The 24,165-nt window shown below is 61.6% G+C and overlaps 3 protein-coding genes across 4 annotated transcripts in view; 2 read left to right on the top strand and 1 right to left on the bottom strand.

Annotated features, from left to right (window-relative positions):
• The window catches only part of LOC140695396 (uncharacterized), a 25,697-nt gene extending 4,336 nt beyond the window's left edge, over window positions 1–21,361 (bottom strand). Inside the window, exons 1-4 of one of the 2 annotated variants that reach the window (XM_072958091.1) lie at window positions 21,221–21,361; window positions 20,661–20,787; window positions 5,212–5,331; window positions 4,651–4,777 (exon numbers count right to left, since the gene is read on the bottom strand). In XM_072958091.1, the coding sequence (XP_072814192.1) occupies window positions 4,651–4,720 (70 nt within the window). In that variant the 5' untranslated portion in view covers window positions 4,721–4,777; window positions 5,212–5,331; window positions 20,661–20,787; window positions 21,221–21,361. Of the gene's footprint in view, window positions 1–4,650; window positions 4,778–5,211; window positions 5,356–20,660; window positions 20,788–21,220 lie in introns of those variants that run through there. The other variant, XM_072958092.1, reaches the window with a different exon arrangement.
• LOC140695395 (uncharacterized) lies at window positions 5,736–8,143 on the top strand. The gene is made up of 2 exons (XM_072958090.1): window positions 5,736–7,065; window positions 7,703–8,143. Exons 1-2 carry the CDS (start codon window positions 5,746–5,748, stop codon window positions 7,874–7,876), a joined length of 1,494 nt encoding a protein of 497 aa, XP_072814191.1. The 5' UTR covers window positions 5,736–5,745; the 3' UTR covers window positions 7,877–8,143.
• On the top strand, window positions 9,415–24,165 carry LOC140695416 (uncharacterized). Its single transcript, XM_072958113.1, has 5 exons — window positions 9,415–9,822; window positions 10,240–10,525; window positions 10,831–12,214; window positions 22,054–23,074; window positions 23,759–24,165. Exons 1-5 carry the CDS (start codon window positions 9,688–9,690, stop codon window positions 23,930–23,932), a joined length of 3,000 nt encoding a protein of 999 aa, XP_072814214.1. The 5' UTR covers window positions 9,415–9,687; the 3' UTR covers window positions 23,933–24,165.

The raw sequence follows: 24,165 nt of genomic DNA, 5'->3' as shown, positions 1-24,165 counted from the left end.
ACCCCTGGGCCTGCACACTCCTGTCTCTGCACACTCCGGGTTCTGCACACTCCTCGGTCTGTATACTCCTGGGCCTGTACACACCTGGGCCTGCACACTCCTCTGTCTGCACACTCCTGGGCCAGCACACCCATGGAACTGCACACTCTGGTGTCTTCACACTCCTGGGCCTGCACGCTCCTGGGCCTTTCCTCACCTGGGCCTGCCCCCAGTTCGGCCCGCCCTCTCCTGGACCTGCACACTCTTGGGCCTGCACACTCCTGGGCCTGCACACTCCTGTCTCTGCACACTCCGGGGTCTGCACACTCCTCGGTCTGTATACTCCTGGGCCTGTACACTCATGGGCCTGCCGTGGCCTTGGCCTGCACGCTCCTGGTCCTGCACACACCTCTGTCTGCACACTCCTGGGCCTGCATACCCCTGCATCTTCACACTCCTGGGCCTGCACAACCCAGAGCCTGCACAGATCTGGGCCTCTGCACACCTGGGCCAGTACACACGTGTGCTTGCTCCCCCCCGTGTCTGCAAACTCCTGGGACTGCACATTCCTGGGTCAAAACACACCTTGGCCTGCACACTCATGGGCCTGTTCCGTCTTGTGTCTGCATACCTCTGGGCCTGCACACTCCAGGGCCTGCACACACCTGGGCCTGCACGAACCTGGGCCTCTTGACTCCTGGGCCTGCCCTTTCCTAGGCCTGCCCACTCCTGTGCCTACACATTCCTGGGCCTGCACACTCCTGGACCTGTACACTCCTGGGCGTGCCCTGGCATGGGCCTGCACACAAATGGGCCTGCACTCTCCAGGGACTGCACCCTCCTGGGCCTGCACACTCCTCTGTCTGCACACTCCTGGGCCTGCCCCAAATTGCCCTGCCCTCTCCTGTGACGGCCCTCACAAGTCCTGCACACTCCTAGGCCTGCACACTCGTGTACCTCCTCCCTCCTGTGCCTGCACACTCCTGGCCATGTACACTCATGGGCCTGCCCTCTGCATGGCGTGCACGGTCCTAGGACTCCCCATTCCTGCGCCTGGACACCCTTGGGCCTGCCCTCTCCTGGGCCTGCACACTCTGGGGCCTGCCCTCACCTGGTTCTGCACACTACTGGGACTGTACACCCCTGGACCTGTACACTGCTGTGCCTTCCCTGGTCTGGGCCTTCCCTGGCCTGGGCCTGAAAACTACTGGGCCTGAAAACTGCTGGAACTGCACACTCATTGGCCTGCAAACTCCAGGACCTGCACAATCTTGGGCTTGAACACACCTGGGCCTGTATACTCCTGGGCCTGCACACTCCTGTCTCTGCACACTGTGGTGTTTGCACACGCCTGGGCCTGCACGAACGTGGGCCTGTACACTCCTGGGCCTGCACACACCTGAGTCTGCACACTCCGGGGTCTGCACACTCCTCGGTCTGTATACTCCTGGGTTGTACACTCCTGGGCCTGACCTGGCCTGGGCCTGCACGCTCCTGGGCCTGCACACTCCTCTGTCTGCACACTTCTGGGCATGCACAACCCTAGACCCTATACTCCTGGGCCTGCGCATCCCAGAGCCTGAACACACCTGGGCCTCTATACTCCTGGGCCACTACTCTCATGTGCCTGCTCCGCCCCGTGTCTACACACTCCTGGCACTGCACAGTCCTGGACCTGCACACTCCTGGGCCTGCCCTGGCCTGGGCCTGCACACTAATGGGCCTACACACACCTAGGAATGCACCCTCCTGGGCCGGCACACTCCTCTGTCTGCACACTCGTGGGCCTTCCCTGGTCTGGGCCTTCCCTGGCCTGGGCCTGCAAACTACTGGGCCTGCAAACTCCTGGAACTGCACACTCATTGGCCTGCACACTCCAGGACCTGCACAATCTTGGGCTTGAACACACCTAGGCCTGTATACTCCTGGACCTGCACACTCCTGTCTTGCACACTCTGGTGTTTGCACACGCCTGGGGCTGCAGGAACCTGGGCCTGTACACACCTGGGCCTGCACACTCCTTTATCTGCTCACTCCTGAGACTGCATACACCTGGGCCTGCACATTCCTGTATCTGCTCACTCCTGAGACTGCATACTCCTGGGCCTGCAAACTCCTGGGCATGTACAATCCTGGGCCTGCACACTCCTGGACCTGTACACTCCTGGGCCTGCCCTGGCCTGGGCCTGCACACTAATGGGGCTGCACACACCTAGGAATGCACCCTCCTGGGCCTACACACTCCTCTGTGTGCACACTCCTGAGCCTGCACACCCCTGGGCCTGCACACTCCTCTGTCTGCACATTCCTCGGCCTACACACTCCTAGGCCTGCACACTCCAGGGCCTGCTGACTCCTGTGTCTGCACACTCTTGGGCCTGCACACTCCTGGACCTGTACAATCCTGGGCCTTCCCTGGTCTGGGTCTTCCCTGGCCTGGGCCTGCACACTACTGGGCCCGCACACTTCTGCAACTTCACACTCATCGGCCTGCACAGTCCACGACCTGCACAATATTGGGCCTGAACACAACTAGGCCTGTATCCTCCTGGATCTGCACACTCCTGGGCCTGCACACTCCTCTGTCTGCACACTCCTGGGCCTTCACACACCTGGACCCGCAGACTCCTGGGCCGGCGCATCCCAGAGCCTGCACACACCTGGGCCTCTACACTCCTGGGCCAGTACAGTCGTGTGCCTGTTCCGCCCCGTGTCTGCACACTCTTGGGACCGCACAGTCCTGGCTATGCACACTCCTTGGCCTGCAGACTCCTAGGCCTGTTCGACTTCTGTCTGCACACCTCTGGGCCTGCACACTACAGGGCCTGCACATACCTGGGCCTGCACGAACCTGGGCCTCTTCACTGCAGGTCCTGCCCTCTCCTAGGCCTGCACACTCCTGGAACTGCACACTCATGGGCCTGCCGTCTCCTGGGCCTGCACACCCCTGTCTCTGCACACTCCGGGGACTGCACACTCCTCGCTCTGTATACTCCTGGGCCTTTACACTCCTGGGCCTGCCGTGGCCTGGGCCTGCACGCTCCTGGGCCTGCACTCTCCTCTGTCTGCACACTCCTGGGCCTTCACACCCCTGGACCTGCACACTCCTGGGCCTGCGCATCCCAGAGCCTGCACACACTTTAGCCTCTACACTCCTGGGCCAGTACATTCGTGTGACTGCTCCGCCCCGTGTCTGCACACTCCTGGGACTGCACAGTCCTGGCTATGCACACTTCTTGGCCTGCAGACTCCTGGGGTTGTTCGACTTGTGTCTGCACACCTCTGGGCCTGCACACTCCAGGACCTGCAAATCCTGGGCCTGCACACAACTGGGCCTGCACACTACTGGGACTCCACACTATCTGTCTGCACTCTCCTGGGCCTGCACACACCTGGGCCAGCACACTCCAGGGCCTGCTGACTCCTGTGTCTGCACACTCTTGGGCCTGCCTTCTCCTGGGCCCGCACAATCCCTCGTCTGCACACTCCTGGGCCGCACGCTCCTGGGCTTTTCCTCACCTGGGCCTGCCCCCAGTTCGGCCCGCCCTCTCCTGGACCTGCACACTCTTGGGCCTGCACACTCCTCGGCCTGCCCTCTCCTGGGCCTGCACTCTCCTTGGCCTGCACACTCCTGGGCTTGCACACTCCTGGACCTGCACACTACTGGGCCTGCTGAATCCTGTGTCTGCCCACTCCTGCGTCTGCACACTCGTGTGCCTCCTCCCTCCTGTGCCTGAACACTCCTAGGCATGCACACACCTGGGCCTGCCCTCTCTTGGCCCTGCACTCTCCTTGGCCTGCACACTCCTGGCCTGTTCCCTCCTGCGCCTGAACACCCTTAGGCCTCCCCTACCTGGTTCTGCACACTCCTGGGTTGCACACTCCTGGGCCTGCTCCCACCTATGCCTGCACACTCCTAGGCCTGTTGCCACGTGTGCCGGCACACTCCTGGGACTGCACACTCCTGGGCCTGCCATGGCCTGGGCCTGCACCCTCCACTCTCTGCACACTCCTGGGACTGCTCAGGCCTGAGCCTGTACACTCCTGGGCCTGCACACTTCTGTCTCTGCACACTCTGGTGTCTGCACACTCCTGGACATGCACACTCCTGGGCCTGTACACTCCTAGGCCTGCCCTGGCCTGGGCCTGCACCCTACTGAGCCTGCACACTCCTCTGTATGCACACTCCTGGGCCTGCACACTACTGGGCCTGCACACTCCTGGGCCTCCTCCCACCTATGCCTGCACACTCCTAGGCCTGTTCCCACCTGTGCCAGCAATCTCCTGGGCCTACACACTCCTGCACCTGCACAGTCCTGTGTCTGCACAACCCTGGGCAAGCACACTCTGGGCCTGCACACCCCTGGCCATGCCCTATCCCGGGCCAGCCCCCACTTCGCCCGACCCTCTCATGGACCTGCACACTCCAGGGTCTGCTCACATCTGTCCCTGCACACTCCTGGGCCGGCCCTCTCCAGTGTCTCCACACTCCTGGGCCCGCACACTCCTGGGCCTGCATACTCCTGGACCTGCCCTGTCCCTGGCACCAGCCTCCTTCACCCCAACGGTGCCACTCACACGGCTGTGGCGTCTAGCCAGGAGCCCCCAACCGAAACCCCTCCCGAGGGACCCCCTTGCCGGTCCCCAGGGAAGCAGCGGGGCTCCTCTTACCTGCGAGGCGGAGACGTAGTCCAGCTGCAGCCTGACGTCCAGCTGCCGGGCGTGCAGGGCCAGCGTGCATGAGGACAGCAGGATGGCCGTGATCGGCTGGAAGCTGCCCCCGGAGCCACTACCGCCCCTTGGGGAAGAGGAGGAGGAAAATCCACGTCAGTGCCAAGAACACAGGACCCGTCCACAGAGGGCCCCTCAGGTGTGACAACCCCAGAGGCGCCCGCAGCCGACCTGGGCTGAGAGCCACTTCTCTCGCGGAAGCTCAAGGACCTATGCTGAGCCTCCCTCTCCCTCCCTAAAGAGGGAAAACCCAGAGGTTTTCTAACTTTGCACTCACTGTCCATGTATCAGCCATGTCTAGTTTACCTCCCCAGCACGGCAGACCCCCTCCCTGCCTTCCCCACCCCCTGCAGGCGGCTCTCGGGGGCTGGGGGGGGGCGCCCTTCCTCCCTGAGGCCAGCCCTGCTGGGGCAGCAGGTGTAATAGAAAAGACCAGATCTGACTCCCTATTAGATCTGTTCTTTTTCCTTTAGCCCTCTGCTGTTTTCCAGGCTGTCTTACCAGCTCTGCACCTTTTGGAAATCAATGTTGCCTTCAGCCTGAAATTGACAGAAGAGCCTGTTCTCAAGGCTCTCAGCCTTCAGGATAAAACCTCTTTTGCTCTCCCATACACACAAGCAGCTGCAGAACAGAAAGTAACATTTGTTTTGTTAGAGGTTTTACAGGGGCCCCATGAGCTGACCCACAACTGCAAAAACAAAGAATTCCTGCACCAAGGACTTTGCACCAACCACCCACAAGCCCTCTCCTTTTTAGCGTAAAAGGAGCCTGAATTCTCACTCGGAGAAGGTGGCTCTCCAGGACATTAGCCTGCCATCTTCTCGGTCAGCTGGCTTTCCAAATCAACTCACTATTCTTTACCCCGACACCGCGTCTCCCGATTTCTTGGCCTGTCGTGCGACTTGCGGAATGAGTGTGGACTTGGAAACACAGGGAAGGAAAGCCAAGTCAGGACTCTCACCCTCTGCCTCTGCTCAGAATACCACCAACGGGTTGCTGGGACAGTGGACGGAAAACTGAGGCTGCAACACGACCATGAGCACTGGGCCTGGGTGGGAGAGATGGCGGGTGCTGTCCGAAGCGCACCCGGCCTCCTTCCGAGTCACATCACACCCACGTCCCCAGACCCAGGGAGGCCTGGAGCCCCACACAGCAGAGCGCCTCCAAACCTGCAGATGCCCAGTGACCGGTCCACTGTGCACCCTCTGGCGCCCTCCTCCCCGCTCCTCCTCCTTCTGCCCCGCTGGCTCAGCCCTGGTCCCACCACATCCTCACCCAGGGCCAGCACTGCTGCAGGAACACCCTCGGCAGGCCGCCCAGCCTCACGCCCTCAGGTCCGCACACCTGGTTGGTGCAGCTCTGCCCCTTTCCAGCCCTCACCACCGACTCTCCAACCGCCTGCTCTCCCGCCCTCCGCCCCCAGTCGTACAGAGCGCCTCCTCTGGTCACGGCATCCTGCCCTCCAGGGTCGACAGGGCCTGCACAATCCTGGGCCTGCACACAACTGGGCCTGCACACTCCTGGACCTGCGCACTCCTGGACCTACGCACACCTGGGCCTGCAGGAACCTGGGCCTGTACACTCCCGGGCCCGTTCCGTATTGTATCTGCACACTTCTGGGCCTGCACGCTCCTGGACCTGCGCACACCTGGGCCTGCACGAACTTTGGCCTGTACACTCCTGTATCTGCTCACTCTTGTGACTGCATACTCCTGGGCCTGTACAACCCTGGGCCTTCTCTCTCCTGGGCCTGCCCCAGTTCGGCCGGCACTCTCCTGGAGCTGCACACTCCTGGGCCTGACCTATCGTACGCCTGCACAGTCCTGGATCTGCACACTTCTGGACCTGCTCCCTCCTGTGCCATCACCCTTCTGGGACTGCACACTTGTGCGCCTGCACACCCCTGTGCCTGACACACCTGGGCCTGCACGCTCCTCGGCCTGCACACTCCTCTTGTCTGCACACTCCTGGGCCTCACCTATCCTACGCCTGCACAGTCCTGGATCTGCACACTTCTGGGCCTGCTCCCTCCTGTGCCATCACACTTCTGGGACTGCACACTTGTGCGCCTGCACACTCCTGTGCCTGACACACCTGGGCCCGTACGCTCCTGGGCCTGTACACTCCTGGGCCAGCCCTGGCCTGGGCCTGAATACTAATGGGCCTGCACACTCCTGGGACTGTACCCTCCTGGGCCAGCACACTCCTCTGTCTGCACACTCCTGGGCCTGCACAACCCAGAGCCTGCACACACCTGGGCTGAACACTCCTGTGCCAGTACACTCGTGTGCCTGCTCCCTCCCGTGTCTGCACATTCCTGGGCCTGTACAGTCCTGGGTCTGCACACTCTTTGGCCTGCACACTCCTTGGCCTGTTCCGTATTGTGTCTGCACACTACTGGGTCGGCACACCCTAGAGCCTGCACACTCCTGGACTTGTACACTCCTGGGCCTGCCCTGGCCTGGGCCTGCACACTAATAGGCCTGACACTCCTGGGAATGCACACTCCTGGGCCTGCACACTCCTCTGTCTGCACACTCCTGGGCCTGCCCTATTTGGCCCTGCCCTCTCCTGTGACGGCCCTCACCTGTCCTGCACACACCTGGGCCTGAACACTACAGGCCCTGCACACATCTGGCCCTCTACCCTCCAGGGCCTGCCTTCTACTGGGACCGAACAATCCCTCGTCTGCACACTCCTGGGGCCTGCACGCTCCTGGGCCTTTCCGTGCCTGGGCCTGCCCCCAATTCGGCTGGCCCTCTCCTGGACCTGCACACTCTTGGGCCTGCACACTCCTGGGACTGCACACTCCTGGGACTGCACTCTCCTTGGCCTGCACACTCTTGGGCCTTCTTCCTCCCGTGCCTGCACACTCATAGGCCTGTTCCAACCTGTGCCGGCACACCTCTGGGTCTGCACACTACTGTGATGCATACTCCTGGGCCTGCACACTCCTGGACTTGTACACTCCTGGGCCTGCCCACTAATGGGCCTGCACACTCCTGGAAATGTACCATCCTGGGCCTGCACACTCCTCTGTCTGCACACTCCTAGGCCTGCACACTCCTGGGCCTGCACATCCCAGAGCCTGCACACACCTGGGCCTCTACACTCCTGGGCCAGTACACTCGAGTACCTGCTCTACCCCGTGTTTGCACACCCCTGAGACTGCACAGTCCCAGGTCTGCACACTCTTTGGCCTGCACACTCCTAGGCCTGTTCCGTCTTGTGTCTGCAGACCTCTGGGGCTGCACACTCCAGGGCCTACACACACCTGGGCCTGCACGAATCTGGGCCTGTTCACTCCTGGGCCTGCACACTCCTGTCTCTGCACACTCCTGGCCTTGGATACTCCTGGGACAGTACACTCCTGGGACTGACCTGCCCTGGGCCTGCACTCTCCTGGCCCTGGACAAGCTTCTGTCTGCACACACCTGGGGCTGCACACTCCTGGGCCTGCACACTCCTGGGCCTGCCCTCTCCTGGGCCTACACTCTCCTTGGCCTGCACACTCCTGGGCCTGCTCCCTCCTGTGCCGGCACACTCCTGGGCCTACTCCCACTTGTGCCTGCACACTCCTAGGCCTGTTCCCACCTGTGCCGGCACACTCCTGGGACTACACACTCCTATGTCTGCACACCCCTGGGCCTGCACACTCCTGGACCTGTACACTCTTGGGCCTGCACAATAATGGGCCTGCACACTCCTGGAAATGCACCCTCCTGGGCCTGCACACTCCTCTGTCTGCACACTACTAGGCCTGCACACTCCAGGGCCTGCTGACTTCTGTGTCTGCACACTCTTGGGCCTGCCTTCTCCTGGGCCCGCACAATCCCTCGTCTGCACACTCCTGGGCCTGTACGTTCCTGGGCCTTTCCTCGCCTGGGCCGCCCCCAATTAGACCCGCCCTCTCCTTGACCTGCACACTCCTGGGCCTGCACACTCCTGGGCCTGCACACTCCTGGGCATGCCCTCTCTTCGGCCTGTACACTCCTGGACCTGCACACTCCTGGACTTGTACACACCTGGGCCTGCCCTGGCCTGGGCCTGCACACTAATGGGCCTGAACACTCCTGTGCCTGCACACTCCTGGGCCTTTCCTTGCCTGCACCTGCCCCCAATTTGGCAGAACCCGGTCCCAGTATCCATCCAACCTGCAGGGGACTGTGTGGGAATCACACAAGGATGTGTGACCAGAAGGCAAAAAAAAAGCAGGGAGCCACTGTGGGGCAGCGCACCCTAGAGGCCTAGATGGGGCACTGGGCCTGAATCTGACATGACAGAACGACCTAGGAGGTCGCATGCCAGAATGGACGATATCAGAGTTGTGTTTAATTTCAACCCGCCGACAGGGAGCTGGGAAGCAGGCGGCAAGGAGGGTGACTTTCCCCAGATCCCAGGGCAGACCCCGGCCTGTGTGGGGTGTGCCCTGCTCCCCACAAGCCCTCTGTGGGGCCCTTCCTTTGCTGAGTCTGTGCATGAGCTCCCTGTGATGCCAGCCCGCAGAGGTGACAGGTGCAGTAGGTGTTTGTGGTTCTAGAGACATGATGGCTTTCCTAGGAAGCAGGGTCCTGAATGATCCCCACTGGGCCAATGGGGGATTGGGGAGACCCTGAGAAGCAGGTGGCTTGTCCAGGGTGACAGCACTGCTGGCGGGGGAGCCGGGTCTGAACCCAGCTGTGTCGTCAGAGCTGTGACCCTGGCTGCATCCAGGCCTCCCCAGGGCAATAGGAGGGGCCGAGTTGGTGTCACTGGGTGGACATGGCATGGGGTGGGAAGTGAGCCATCAGCAGCCCAGAGAGGCCCTTGGGGAGCTTTGTGTAAGGAGGAAGCTTGGGGAAGGGGACCCCAGGAAGTGACCTCACTTCCCTGGCAACAGAGCCCAACAGAACTTGGGACCCAGGTCACCAGGCACCCGCTGTGTAGAGAAGGACACTTCTCAACTGACTTGGCTGGTGAACTCAGCTCAGCTCAGACATGTTTTGTTGCATCCCAAGATCCCGAGGTCGCGGCCCCCGGAAAGCCCGCAGCAACGGCCTTTGCCAACAGTGCCGACAGTGGGTCGGGTCTCACCCCAGGCGCCTCTGGCCTTTTGGCCAGAGGGACCGAAAGGTAACACAGGGAGGCCCAGGGCAGGCCCGCCCAGGCCGGGTCACCACTCAGACCCCACCCGGGTGGCCCCACGGCCCCTTCCTGACTGGTGGCGGTGGGGCAGTCATGTTGGGGGGGGGGTCCTGCCTCAAGCAAGAGCAGGCTGAGGAAGGGTCAGAGGCCTGGGGGGCCGATCACGTCCCCAGCCTGGGTCCAAGTGGGCTGGCTGGGATGTGGAGAACCGGGGCAGGGCCCTGCTGCCCGAGGTGGCGCCCATGCCCTAGGGTGTGTCTCTTGCCTCCCGGGTGACTGAGATGACCAAGGTCCCAGTCTGATCTGGCAGCAGAGGGTCGAGTGGGGCAGAAGCAGGAGTGGTCCTGGCCGGGCAGGGCTCTGAGACCTCCGGACCGGGCCGGCTGCCGGTCACTGTCATTGCAGAGCCAGACACCGCAGGATCCGGGGAACCAGGACACTCATGCCACCTCTCCAAGTGAGGGGCTGGTGTGCCACACTGTGGAAGGCCAGCACAGGCTCCAGAAGAGTCTGGGTATGAAGGGCTCCCCACCACCACGGCCTCCTGCCCAGACATCGCCCAGGTCTCTCCCCAGGATCTTGCCCAGGGCTGAGGGGCAGCTCAGCACCCCCGGCTCTGACCTGGAGCACCGTGCCCACCTCCTGGGGATTCAGGTAGAGGACCAGGAGCCCCCCGAAGCAGAGCCCAAAGGTGAGAAGGGCGGGGCCGGTGTGGGTGTGTAGGTGAGGGAGGGCGGAGGGCTGGGCCACACAGGGAGGCATCCCCAAAGTCTGTAGTTGGGACCAGAGCAAAGACTGGCCTCAGACCACCTGTCTGGAAGAATTCAGTCACAGAACAAGTGCCTGTGGGCACTTGCTCAGTGGGAGCTGCCTGCAAAGCTCTGGGAAGATTTCTGTCCTTGAAAAGGCACGTGGAAAGGGAGGCATGTGGGTACCTTTTTCCAGGTTGTGCCTGAGCAGAACCACTAGACTTAAAGCTCTCTCCACGTCCAACAGTTACAGGTCCAGAGCAGGCAGAGGCAGGGGAAGACGCCAGAAAACAAAAACAGGACCACCAGGGTCCAGCACGAGACCGCGAACACCCTCCAGCTGCTCCTGCTGAACATGAAGATCCTGCTGCTCCAGCTGCATATGAAGAGCCTGCCGCTCCTGCTGATCTTGCCACTCCCGAAGAGCCTGCAGCTCCTACTGATCTTGCCGCTCCTGAACAGCCTGCAGCTCCTGAAGAGCCCGCCGCTCCTGAAGCGCCTGCCATTCCTGCTGACCTAGCTGCTCCTGAAGAGCCTGCTGCTCCTGCTCATCTAGCCGCTCCTGAACAGCCTGCAGCTCCTGAAAAGCCTGCAGCTCCTGAAGAGCCTGCCGCTCCTGCTGATCTTGCCACTCCTGAAGAGCCTGCTGCTCCTGCTGCTCTAGCCGCTCCTGAAGAGCCCGCCACTCCTGAAGAACCTGCCGCTCCTGCTGATCTAGCCGCTCCTGAAGAGCCCGCCATTCCTGCTGATCAAGCCGCTCCTGAAGAGCCTGCCGCTTCTGCTGATCTAGCCGCTCCTGAAGAGCCTGCCGCTCCTGAAGAGCCCGCCGATCCTGAAGAGCCTGCTGTTCCTGCTGATCTAGCCGCTCCTGAAGCGCCTGCCATTCCTGCTGATCTAGCCACTCCTGAAGAGCCCGCTGCTCCTGCTAATCTAGCCGCTCCTGAACAGCCTGCAGCTCCTGAAGAGCCTGCCGCTCCTGCTGATCTTGCCACTCCTGAAGAGCCTGCCGCTCCTGCTGCTCTAGCCGCTCCTGAAGAGCCCGCCACTCCTGAAGAACCTGCCGCTCCTGCTGATCTAGCCGCTCCTGAAGAGCCTGCCGCTCCTGCTGATCTTGCCACTCCTGAAGACCCTGCAGCTCCTGCTGATCTTGCCACTCCTGAAGAGCCTGCAGCTCCTGCTGATCTTGCCGCTCCTGAAGAGCCCGCTACTCCTGAAGAGCCCGCCGCTCCTGCTGATCTTGCCACTCCTGAAGAGCCTGCAGCTCCTACTGATCTTGCCGCTCCTGAACAGCCTGCAGCTACTGAAGAGCCCGACGCTCCTGAAGAACCTGCCGCTCCTGCAGATCTAGCCGCTCCTGAAGAGCCCGCCATTCCTGCTGATCTAGCCGCTCCTGAAGCGCCTGCCGCTCCTGCTGATCTAGCCACTCCAGAAGAGCCCGCTGCTCCTGATCATCTAGCCGCTCCAGAACAGCCTGCAGCTCTTGAAAAGCCTGCAGCTCCTGAAGAGCCTGCCGCTCCTGCTGCTCTAGCCGCTCCTGAAGAGCCCGCTGCTCCTGCTGATCTAGCCGCTCCTGAAGAGCCCGCCGCTCCTGCTGATCTAGCCGCTCCTGAAGAGCCTGAAGCTCCTGAAGAGCCTGCCGCTCCTGCTGATCTTGCCACCCCTGAAGAGCCTGCAGCTCCTGCTGATCTTGCCGCTCCTGAAGAGCCCGCCGCTCCTGAAGAACCTGCCGTTCCTGCTGATCTAGCCGCTCCTGAAGAGCCTGCCGCTCCTGCTGATCTTGCTGCTCCTGAAAAGCCTGCAGATCCTGCACCTGCACCTGCGCCGCTGGGCAGTGGAGAACCATTTCGGGCATCATCACCCCTTAGGGCTGAGCCCCCTCTGCCCCCTCCTACACCTTCTCCAAAATCCCAACATGTATCCCCTCCCCTACCCGAAGTTGACTTCCCTACCCCTGAATTTGCTTTTGTTTTCTTCTTCTTTAGTTTAGTTTATTTGTTTTACATCATTTATGGCATTCTATAATTTTCCATTTCCCACTTCCTTTAATAAAATACAGATTTTTTCCCTTTTAAACTGCATTTCAGGAACATTAAGTGCATTCCCATGCTGTCCGACCATCACTACCATGTAGTTTTATGCTATTTATGCCCGTGAAGTACATCCCACCACGGCCTCAAACCCCTCATCTGAGGACGGACTGATGCCTGAAATGGTGGGAGATGACAGGTGTGGGCACGTTGCTGGGATCAGAGTTGATCCCAGGGAACCCACTGTATTGATGGGCAGCAGGTTCAGTGTCCAGGTGCTCTGTTCCGGGGAGGGCGGCTAGAGATGTGCAGAGTCCCCTCCCAGCGGTCCCCGTGCCTGTGTTGGGAACTGACCATCAAGGGGGGCCTGGTGAATGAACCGGACGCTAGAAAGGGACACCCCTAACTCCCCCAATTTGGAAGGCGGGGCTCCTTCTCCCTGCTGAGTGATGTGGCAACTGAGAATATCACACCCCCCACGCCCTAGCAGAAACTTCTCCTCTCACAGAGCCCACCCTCCCATGGGTCCCACTTTCCCCTGAACCCAGAGGCAGAGCCCCTCTGCCAGACAAGGGATGGGTAGGAGGGGTGGCTGCAACCTTACGGGAGTGGGCGTGCACCGTGCTTGACCCCTGAGCTCCCAGCTGTGCAGCAGAGGCCCAGGGAGGACTTGCCAGGGAGGGCCGCAGGGCAGGGGCAGGGCTGAGTTCTGCATGAATCCTGACTATGCGGGGGCCGAGGGACCTGGTTTTGAGCCACGTCCTGGGTCTGGGCACGATGCCTTGTGATCCCACAAGGGAGACCTCTCTGCTCTCATTGTTCAGATGGGAAGACTTGAGCCTGCCCACCTGAAGCGACGCCCTGCTTCCCCAATTGGGGAGGAGGCTGAGTTGGACTGGGCCCCACAATCTTCAAGGAAGATTGCTCTCCCCAAGGTTGGCTCTCTGGGTATAAACCTGGGCAAGGGAGTCCTGACTACCCCCTGCGCCTGCTCTGTGCTGGTAACCTCAGTACACAGAAGCCTTGAGTCTCAGTCCACCCAGGAACCAAACGTTCACCCGCCTACAGCAGAGACAACTGAGGCTCAAAGAGGAAGGTCTGCCCTGGAGATGGTGTGGAGGCCCAAGTCTCAGAAGACAGGTGAAGCCAGGGTCTCAAGGATACTGCACAAACAGGACTTCACTCTGAACTGGGAATGTTGTGGAAAGACCCTGGGGGCCAGGGTGGAGGAGATGGGAAGCAGACCAGAGCCCGGGGGAAGGCAGGGAGCCCCAGGAATGCCTCCATGCCCTCGGCACAGGGCAGGGGAGCAGCTCTGAAGATATGACAGCCGAGGCTGCCCAGGGGGCCTTCATCACTACCACTTTGCTCGGATGACCTCAACAGCCCCATGACCACACCCATTTGACAGATGCAGACAGACACCAAGTTAGCCACCAGGCTGACAAGGAGAGGAGCTGGGATCAAATCCAGGATCAGATTCCAAGTGCTCCGCTCGCTGGCCCCAGACTAAGCCTGCCTGCCAAAACCGACCCCAGGGCCTCCCGCCTGGCACTCTATATATACCTCAGTGGGCTCCCCTGCTGAGCCATCCCATCCCATCCCATCACACTGAGACAAAAGCACAGAGGCCTGGGGTCCAGGAGACAGGACTGGTAGCAGGGCCAGGGTGGGCACGTTCTGCCCACCCCCCTTTGCTGCCCCAGCCCAGGTGTCAAGTGGAAGCCTGACTGACGTGGAAACTGGCAGTGGGTGGGAGAGACAGGATGCCCCTTAGTTTCCCTGGCAACTGCTGCAGAACCGAGTCTTTCAGGATAAATTCAAGTTAGGCCTCAGCTGCTGAAACACCCATTATTTCAAGGCTGGTTACCTTGGTGACCCAGGTGGTGAGGACGTGGTGGGAGGAGGGGGTGGAGAGGCCAGGCAGGGGGCCACCGGCTCAGAGGACAGGCTGACCCTCAGACCTAGACATGACCCTGGTCACACACTGAGCCTTGAATTTCATCACAGACTGACCTCGGGTCCTGACACAGGGTGCCTGGCCCTTATCACAGACGAGCCCTGTTCCTGGTCCCAGACCGCCACCTGAGCTTGGCCGCGCAACCACCACGGAGGGACACTCAGCGAGTGGTGACTGCTACTTCTGTTATCATTGCTGTGCCGTTAACGTGCGTCCCACTCACAGCTGACACCTAACGAATGTCATTCAGACTAGCGTAACCGCAATGGGGGACTGTTCGCAAGGACTCCTGGGGCCCACAGTGCTCGGCAGAGGCTCGCAGGACCCCCTCTGCTGGGTGGCCACAGGGCTCCTGGGCTGGGTGGGCTGTGAGGGGGCAGCAGAGGAGTGGGCAAGGCTGGGGGGTGGGCTGCCCCTCCAGGCCCAGAAGGAAGCAGCCATTCTCCCCCGGCTCAACGCCCCCTCTGTCTGGAAGCCTCACTTTCATCTCATTACCTGATAAACTGAGCAAATGTACGGCAGCCAGGCAGCCTTGGCCACCCAGGAGACAGGGCACACGGTCAGGGGGCTCCCAGCCTCCTTCCCACCCTGGCGCCCCAGCCTGCAGGCTATGGCCTCTCTGGCCCACGGGGCCTCAGTCGGCCGGGATGAGGGCCCTGGGAGAGGCCCGCATCCTGCTAGGCCTTCCTGCTTCCTGGGCAGAGCTCTCCCCAGCCCAGCAGGTGAGGCAGCAGAGGCAGTGGGTCCGCCCCTGTCCATTCCTGCCCTGTCCTCGCCCACCAGGCCGGTTCCCCAGGCATCCAGGCCGTACTCCACGACCTGTGAAGTTAGGGCGTGTCCTGGGGCATGGAGTTCCTCCTCAGCCCAGTACATGGATGTGCAAATGAGGACCACAGGGGACAGGACAGCTCTCTGAATTCCCCCACCCAGTCCCCAGTCCCCTCCACCCTAGCCCCCATGGGTCCTGACTTGGGCCATCTGTCCAGAGGCAGGCAAACGCAGAGAAGACTACCATGAGAGGGAGAGGGATACAGAGCTAAGAGGCCAGGAGAGCAGGAGAGCAGCTGCAGAGGTGCAGCCAGGCAGGGACAGAGGTGGAGGACAGGGGACAGTTGCTCAGGCCCAACAAACACTTCCCACTTGAGCCTGCACATTCCTGGGCCTGCACACTGCTGGGCCTGCACAAACCTGGGCCTGCACGAACCTGGGACTCTTGACAGCCGTGCCTGCCCTCTCCTAGGCATTCACACTCCTGGAACTGCACACTCATTGGCCTGCACCCACCTGGAGCTGCACAATCATGAGCCTGCACATACTTGGGCCTGCACCCTGCTGGGCCTGCACATTTCTGGGCCTGCCTTCTCCTGGGCCCGCACAATCCCTCATCTGCACACTCCTGGGCCTGGACATTCCTGGGCCTGCAGAGTACTGGGCCTGTATACCCCTGGGCCTGCACACTCCTGTCTCTGCACACTCCGGGTTCTGCACACTCCTCGGTCTGTATACTCCTGGGCCTGTACACACCTGGGCCTGCACACTCCTCTGTCTGCACACTCCTGGGCCAGCACACCCATGGAACTGCACACTCTGGTGTCTTCACACTCCTGGGCCTGCACGCTCCTGGGCCTTTCCTCACCTGGGCCTGCCCCCAGTTCGGCCCGCCCTCTCCTGGACCTGCACACTCTTGGGCCTGCACACTCCTGGGCCTGCACACTCCTGTCTCTGCACACTCCGGGGTCTGCACACTCCTCGGTCTGTATACTCCTGGGCCTGTACACTCATGGGCCTGCCGTGGCCTTGGCCTGCACGCTCCTGGTCCTGCACACACCTCTGTCTGCACACTCCTGGGCCTGCATACCCCTGCATCTTCACACTCCTGGGCCTGCACAACCCAGAGCCTGCACAGATCTGGGCCTCTGCACACCTGGGCCAGTACACACGTGTGCTTGCTCCCCCCCGTGTCTGCAAACTCCTGGGACTGCACATTCCTGGGTCAAAACACACCTTGGCCTGCACACTCATGGGCCTGTTCCGTCTTGTGTCTGCATACCTCTGGGCCTGCACACTCCAGGGCCTGCACACACCTGGGCCTGCACGAACCTGGGCCTCTTGACTCCTGGGCCTGCCCTTTCCTAGGCCTGCCCACTCCTGTGCCTACACATTCCTGGGCCTGCACACTCCTGGACCTGTACACTCCTGGGCGTGCCCTGGCATGGGCCTGCACACAAATGGGCCTGCACTCTCCAGGGACTGCACCCTCCTGGGCCTGCACACTCCTCTGTCTGCACACTCCTGGGCCTGCCCCAAATTGCCCTGCCCTCTCCTGTGACGGCCCTCACAAGTCCTGCACACTCCTAGGCCTGCACACTCGTGTACCTCCTCCCTCCTGTGCCTGCACACTCCTGGCCATGTACACTCATGGGCCTGCCCTCTGCATGGCGTGCACGGTCCTAGGACTCCCCATTCCTGCGCCTGGACACCCTTGGGCCTGCCCTCTCCTGGGCCTGCACACTCTGGGGCCTGCCCTCACCTGGTTCTGCACACTACTGGGACTGTACACCCCTGGACCTGTACACTGCTGTGCCTTCCCTGGTCTGGGCCTTCCCTGGCCTGGGCCTGAAAACTACTGGGCCTGAAAACTGCTGGAACTGCACACTCATTGGCCTGCAAACTCCAGGACCTGCACAATCTTGGGCTTGAACACACCTGGGCCTGTATACTCCTGGGCCTGCACACTCCTGTCTCTGCACACTGTGGTGTTTGCACACGCCTGGGCCTGCACGAACGTGGGCCTGTACACTCCTGGGCCTGCACACACCTGAGTCTGCACACTCCGGGGTCTGCACACTCCTCGGTCTGTATACTCCTGGGTTGTACACTCCTGGGCCTGACCTGGCCTGGGCCTGCACGCTCCTGGGCCTGCACACTCCTCTGTCTGCACACTTCTGGGCATGCACAACCCTAGACCCTATACTCCTGGGCCTGCGCATCCCAGAGCCTGAACACACCTGGGCCTCTATACTCCTGGGCCACTACTCTCATGTGCCTGCTCCGCCCCGTGTCTACACACTCCTGGCACTGCACAGTCCTGGACCTGCACACTCCTGGGCCTGCCCTGGCCTGGGCCTGCACACTAATGGGCCTACACACACCTAGGAATGCACCCTCCTGGGCCGGCACACTCCTCTGTCTGCACACTCGTGGGCCTTCCCTGGTCTGGGCCTTCCCTGGCCTGGGCCTGCAAACTACTGGGCCTGCAAACTCCTGGAACTGCACACTCATTGGCCTGCACACTCCAGGACCTGCACAATCTTGGGCTTGAACACACCTAGGCCTGTATACTCCTGGACCTGCACACTCCTGTCTTGCACACTCTGGTGTTTGCACACGCCTGGGGCTGCAGGAACCTGGGCCTGTACACACCTGGGCCTGCACACTCCTTTATCTGCTCACTCCTGAGACTGCATACACCTGGGCCTGCACATTCCTGTATCTGCTCACTCCTGAGACTGCATACTCCTGGGCCTGCAAACTCCTGGGCATGTACAATCCTGGGCCTGCACACTCCTGGACCTGTACACTCCTGGGCCTGCCCTGGCCTGGGCCTGCACACTAATGGGGCTGCACACACCTAGGAATGCACCCTCCTGGGCCTACACACTCCTCTGTGTGCACACTCCTGAGCCTGCACACCCCTGGGCCTGCACACTCCTCTGTCTGCACATTCCTCGGCCTACACACTCCTAGGCCTGCACACTCCAGGGCCTGCTGACTCCTGTGTCTGCACACTCTTGGGCCTGCACACTCCTGGACCTGTACAATCCTGGGCCTTCCCTGGTCTGGGTCTTCCCTGGCCTGGGCCTGCACACTACTGGGCCCGCACACTTCTGCAACTTCACACTCATCGGCCTGCACAGTCCACGACCTGCACAATATTGGGCCTGAACACAACTAGGCCTGTATCCTCCTGGATCTGCACACTCCTGGGCCTGCACACTCCTCTGTCTGCACACTCCTGGGCCTTCACACACCTGGACCCGCAGACTCCTGGGCCGGCGCATCCCAGAGCCTGCACACACCTGGGCCTCTACACTCCTGGGCCAGTACAGTCGTGTGCCTGTTCCGCCCCGTGTCTGCACACTCTTGGGACCGCACAGTCCTGGCTATGCACACTCCTTGGCCTGCAGACTCCTAGGCCTGTTCGACTTCTGTCTGCACACCTCTGGGCCTGCACACTACAGGGCCTGCACATACCTGGGCCTGCACGAACCTGGGCCTCTTCACTGCAGGTCCTGCCCTCTCCTAGGCCTGCACACTCCTGGAACTGCACACTCATGGGCCTGCCGTCTCCTGGGCCTGCACACCCCTGTCTCTGCACACTCCGGGGACTGCACACTCCTCGCTCTGTATACTCCTGGGCCTTTACACTCCTGGGCCTGCCGTGGCCTGGGCCTGCACGCTCCTGGGCCTGCACTCTCCTCTGTCTGCACACTCCTGGGCCTTCACACCCCTGGACCTGCACACTCCTGGGCCTGCGCATCCCAGAGCCTGCACACACTTTAGCCTCTACACTCCTGGGCCAGTACATTCGTGTGACTGCTCCGCCCCGTGTCTGCACACTCCTGGGACTGCACAGTCCTGGCTATGCACACTTCTTGGCCTGCAGACTCCTGGGGTTGTTCGACTTGTGTCTGCACACCTCTGGGCCTGCACACTCCAGGACCTGCAAATCCTGGGCCTGCACACAACTGGGCCTGCACACTACTGGGACTCCACACTATCTGTCTGCACTCTCCTGGGCCTGCACACACCTGGGCCAGCACACTCCAGGGCCTGCTGACTCCTGTGTCTGCACACTCTTGGGCCTGCCTTCTCCTGGGCCCGCACAATCCCTCGTCTGCACACTCCTGGGCCGCACGCTCCTGGGCTTTTCCTCACCTGGGCCTGCCCCCAGTTCGGCCCGCCCTCTCCTGGACCTGCACACTCTTGGGCCTGCACACTCCTCGGCCTGCCCTCTCCTGGGCCTGCACTCTCCTTGGCCTGCACACTCCTGGGCTTGCACACTCCTGGACCTGCACACTACTGGGCCTGCTGAATCCTGTGTCTGCCCACTCCTGCGTCTGCACACTCGTGTGCCTCCTCCCTCCTGTGCCTGAACACTCCTAGGCATGCACACACCTGGGCCTGCCCTCTCTTGGCCCTGCACTCTCCTTGGCCTGCACACTCCTGGCCTGTTCCCTCCTGCGCCTGAACACCCTTAGGCCTCCCCTACCTGGTTCTGCACACTCCTGGGTTGCACACTCCTGGGCCTGCTCCCACCTATGCCTGCACACTCCTAGGCCTGTTGCCACGTGTGCCGGCACACTCCTGGGACTGCACACTCCTGGGCCTGCCATGGCCTGGGCCTGCACCCTCCACTCTCTGCACACTCCTGGGACTGCTCAGGCCTGAGCCTGTACACTCCTGGGCCTGCACACTTCTGTCTCTGCACACTCTGGTGTCTGCACACTCCTGGACATGCACACTCCTGGGCCTGTACACTCCTAGGCCTGCCCTGGCCTGGGCCTGCACCCTACTGAGCCTGCACACTCCTCTGTATGCACACTCCTGGGCCTGCACACTACTGGGCCTGCACACTCCTGGGCCTCCTCCCACCTATGCCTGCACACTCCTAGGCCTGTTCCCACCTGTGCCAGCAATCTCCTGGGCCTACACACTCCTGCACCTGCACAGTCCTGTGTCTGCACAACCCTGGGCAAGCACACTCTGGGCCTGCACACCCCTGGCCATGCCCTATCCCGGGCCAGCCCCCACTTCGCCCGACCCTCTCATGGACCTGCACACTCCAGGGTCTGCTCACATCTGTCCCTGCACACTCCTGGGCCGGCCCTCTCCAGTGTCTCCACACTCCTGGGCCCGCACACTCCTGGGCCTGCATACTCCTGGACCTGCCCTGTCCCTGGCACCAGCCTCCTTCACCCCAACGGTGCCACTCACACGGCTGTGGCGTCTAGCCAGGAGCCCCCAACCGAAACCCCTCCCGAGGGACCCCCTTGCCGGTCCCCAGGGAAGCAGCGGGGCTCCTCTTACCTGCGAGGCGGAGACGTAGTCCAGCTGCAGCCTGACGTCCAGCTGCCGGGCGTGCAGGGCCAGCGTGCATGAGGACAGCAGGATGGCCGTGATCGGCTGGAAGCTGCCCCCGGAGCCACTACCGCCCCTTGGGGAAGAGGAGGAGGAAAATCCACGTCAGTGCCAAGAACACAGGACCCGTCCACAGAGGGCCCCTCAGGTGTGACAACCCCAGAGGCGCCCGCAGCCGACCTGGGCTGAGAGCCACTTCTCTCGCGGAAGCTCAAGGACCTATGCTGAGCCTCCCTCTCCCTCCCTAAAGAGGGAAAACCCAGAGGTTTTCTAACTTTGCACTCACTGTCCATGTATCAGCCATGTCTAGTTTACCTCCCCAGCACGGCAGACCCCCTCCCTGCCTTCCCCACCCCCTGCAGGCGGCTCTCGGGGGCTGGGGGGGGCGCCCTTCCTCCCTGAGGCCAGCCCTGCTGGGGCAGCAGGTGTAATAGAAAAGACCAGATCTGACTGCCTATTAGATCTGTTCTTTTTCCTTTAACCCTCTGCTGTTTTCCAGGCTGTCTTACCAGCTCTGCACCTTTTGGAAATCAATGTTGCCTTCAGCCTGAAATTGACAGAAGAGCCTGTTCTCAAGGCTCTCAGCCTTCAGGATAAAACCTCTTTTGCTCTCCCATACACACAAGCAGCTGCAGAACAGAAAGTAACATTTGTTTTGTTAGAGGTTTTACAGGGGCCCCATGAGCTGACCCACAACTGCAAAAACAAAGAATTCCTGCACCAAGGACTTTGCACCAACCACCCACAACCCCTCTCCTTTTTAGCGTAAAAGGAGCCTGAATTCTCACTCGGAGAAGGTGGCTCTCCAGGACATTAGCCTGCCATCTTCTCGGTCAGCTGGCTTTCCAAATCAACTCACTATTCTTTACCCCGACACCGCGTCTCCCGATTTCTTGGCCTGTCGTGCGACTTGCGGAATGAGTGTGGACTTGGAAACACAGGGAAGGAAAGCCAAGTCAGGACTCTCACCCTCTGCCTCTGCTCAGAATACCACCAACGGGTTGCTGGGACAGTGGACGGAAAACTGAGGCTGCAACACGACCATGAGCACTGGGCCTGGGTGGGAGAGATGGCGGGTGCTGTCCGAAGCGCACCCGGCCTCCTTCCGAGTCACATCACACCCACGTCCCCAGACCCAGGGAGGCCTGGAGCCCCACACAGCAGAGCGCCTCCAAACCTGCAGATGCCCAGTGACCGGTCCACTGTGCACCCTCTGGCGCCCTCCTCCCCGCTCCTCCTCCTTCTGCCCCGCTGGCTCAGCCCTGGTCCCACCACATCCTCACCCAGGGCCAGCACTGCTGCAGGAACACCCTCGGCAGGCTGCCCAGCCTCACGCCCTCAGGTCCGCACACCTGGTTGGTGCAGCTCTGCCCCTTTCCAGCCCTCACCACCGACTCTCCAACCGCCTGCTCTCCCGCCCTCCGCCCCCAGTCCTACAGAGCGCCTCCTCTGGTCACGGCATCCTGCCCTCCAGGGTCGACAGGGCCTGCACAATCCTGGGCCTGCACACAACTGGGCCTGCACACTCCTGGACCTGCGCACTCCTGGACCTACGCACACCTGGGCCTGCAGGAACCTGGGCCTGTACACTCCCGGGCCCGTTCCGTATTGTATCTGCACACTTCTGGGCCTGCACGCTCCTGGACCTGCGCACACCTGGGCCTGCACGAACTTTGGCCTGTACACTCCTGTATCTGCTCACTCTTGTGACTGCATACTCCTGGGCCTGTACAACCCTGGGCCTTCTCTCTCCTGGGCCTGCCCCAGTTCGGCCGGCACTCTCCTGGAGCTGCACACTCCTGGGCCTGACCTATCGTACGCCTGCACAGTCCTGGATCTGCACACTTCTGGACCTGCTCCCTCCTGTGCCATCACCCTTCTGGGACTGCACACTTGTGCGCCTGCACACCCCTGTGCCTGACACACCTGGGCCTGCACGCTCCTCGGCCTGCACACTCCTCTTGTCTGCACACTCCTGGGCCTCACCTATCCTACGCCTGCACAGTCCTGGATCTGCACACTTCTGGGCCTGCTCCCTCCTGTGCCATCACACTTCTGGGACTGCACACTTGTGCGCCTGCACACTCCTGTGCCTGACACACCTGGGCCTGTACGCTCCTGGGCCTGTACACTCCTGGGCCAGCCCTGGCCTGGGCCTGAATACTAATGGGCCTGCACACTCCTGGGACTGTACCCTCCTGGGCCAGCACACTCCTCTGTCTGCACACTCCTGGGCCTGCACAACCCAGAGCCTGCACACACCTGGGCTGAACACTCCTGTGCCAGTACACTCGTGTGCCTGCTCCCTCCCGTGTCTGCACATTCCTGGGCCTGTACAGTCCTGGGTCTGCACACTCTTTGGCCTGCACACTCCTTGGCCTGTTCCGTATTGTGTCTGCACACTACTGGGTCGGCACACCCTAGAGCCTGCACACTCCTGGGCATGCCCTCTCCTGGGCCTGCACTCTCTTCGGCCTGAACACTCCTAAGCTTGCACACTCCTGGACTTGTACACTCCTGGGCCTGCCCTGGCCTGGGCCTGCACACTAATAGGCCTGACACTCCTGGGAATGCACACTCCTGGGCCTGCACACTCCTCTGTCTGCACACTCCTGGGCCTGCCCCATTTGGCCCTGCCCTCTCCTGTGACGGCCCTCACCTGTCCTGCACACACCTGGGCCTGAACACTACAGGCCCTGCACACATCTGGCCCTCTACACTCCTGGGCCTGCCTTCTACTGGGACCGAACAATCCCTCGTCTGCACACTCCTGGGCCTGCACGCTCCTGGGCCTTTCCGTGCCTGGGCCTGCCCCCAATTCGGCTGGCCCTCTCCTGGACCTGCACACTCTTCGGCCTGCACACTCCTGGGACTGCACTCTCCTTGGCCTGCACACTCTTGGGCCTTCTCCCTCCTGTGCCTGCACACTCATAGGCCTGTTCCAACCTGTGCCGGCACACCTCTGGGTCTGCACACTACTGTGATGCATACTCCTGGGCCTGCACACTCCTGGACTTGTACACTCCTGGGCCTGCCCACTAATGGGCCTGCACACTCCTGGAAATGTACCATCCTGGGCCTGCACACTCCTCTGTCTGCACACTCCTAGGCCTGCACACTCCTGGGCCTGCACATCCCAGAGCCTGCACACACCTGGGCCTCTACACTCCTGGGCCAGTACACTCGAGTACCTGCTCTACCCCGTGTTTGCACACCCCTGAGACTGCACAGTCCCAGGTCTGCACACTCTTTGGCCTGCACACTCCTAGGCCTGTTCCGTCTTGTGTCTGCAGACCTCTGGGGCTGCACACTCCAGGGCCTACACACACCTGGGCCTGCACGAATCTGGGCCTGTTCACTCCTGGGCCTGCACACTCCTGTCTCTGCACACTCCTGGCCTTGGATACTCCTGGGACAGTACACTCCTGGGACTGACCTGCCCTGGGCCTGCACT

The sequence above is a fragment of the Vicugna pacos genome, unplaced genomic scaffold, assembly GCF_048564905.1.
Source record: "Vicugna pacos unplaced genomic scaffold, VicPac4 scaffold_203, whole genome shotgun sequence".
NCBI lineage: Eukaryota > Metazoa > Chordata > Mammalia > Artiodactyla > Camelidae > Vicugna > Vicugna pacos.
Note: the sequence above shows the minus strand (reverse complement) of the source record. Positions and strands in the feature narration are given on the sequence as shown.

Bases quoted from the DNA above. Each gene is read 5' to 3' on its own strand.
- LOC140695416 (XM_072958113.1), top strand. From the start codon at position 9,688: ATGTTTTGTTGCATCCCAAGATCCCGAGGTCGCGGCCCCCGGAAAGCC. The intron at 9,823-10,239 runs GTAACACAGGGA...CTGTCATTGCAG, and splicing joins TTGGCCAGAGGGACCGAAAG to AGCCAGACACCGCAGGATCC. The intron at 12,215-22,053 runs GCCTGCCGCTCC...TCACGCCCTCAG, and splicing joins GAGCCTGAAGCTCCTGAAGA to GTCCGCACACCTGGTTGGTG.
- LOC140695395 (XM_072958090.1), top strand. From the start codon at position 5,746: ATGAGCACTGGGCCTGGGTGGGAGAGATGGCGGGTGCTGTCCGAAGCG. The intron at 7,066-7,702 runs CTGCACACTCCT...CCACTAATGGGC, and splicing joins GGGTCTGCACACTCTTTGGC to CTGCACACTCCTGGAAATGT.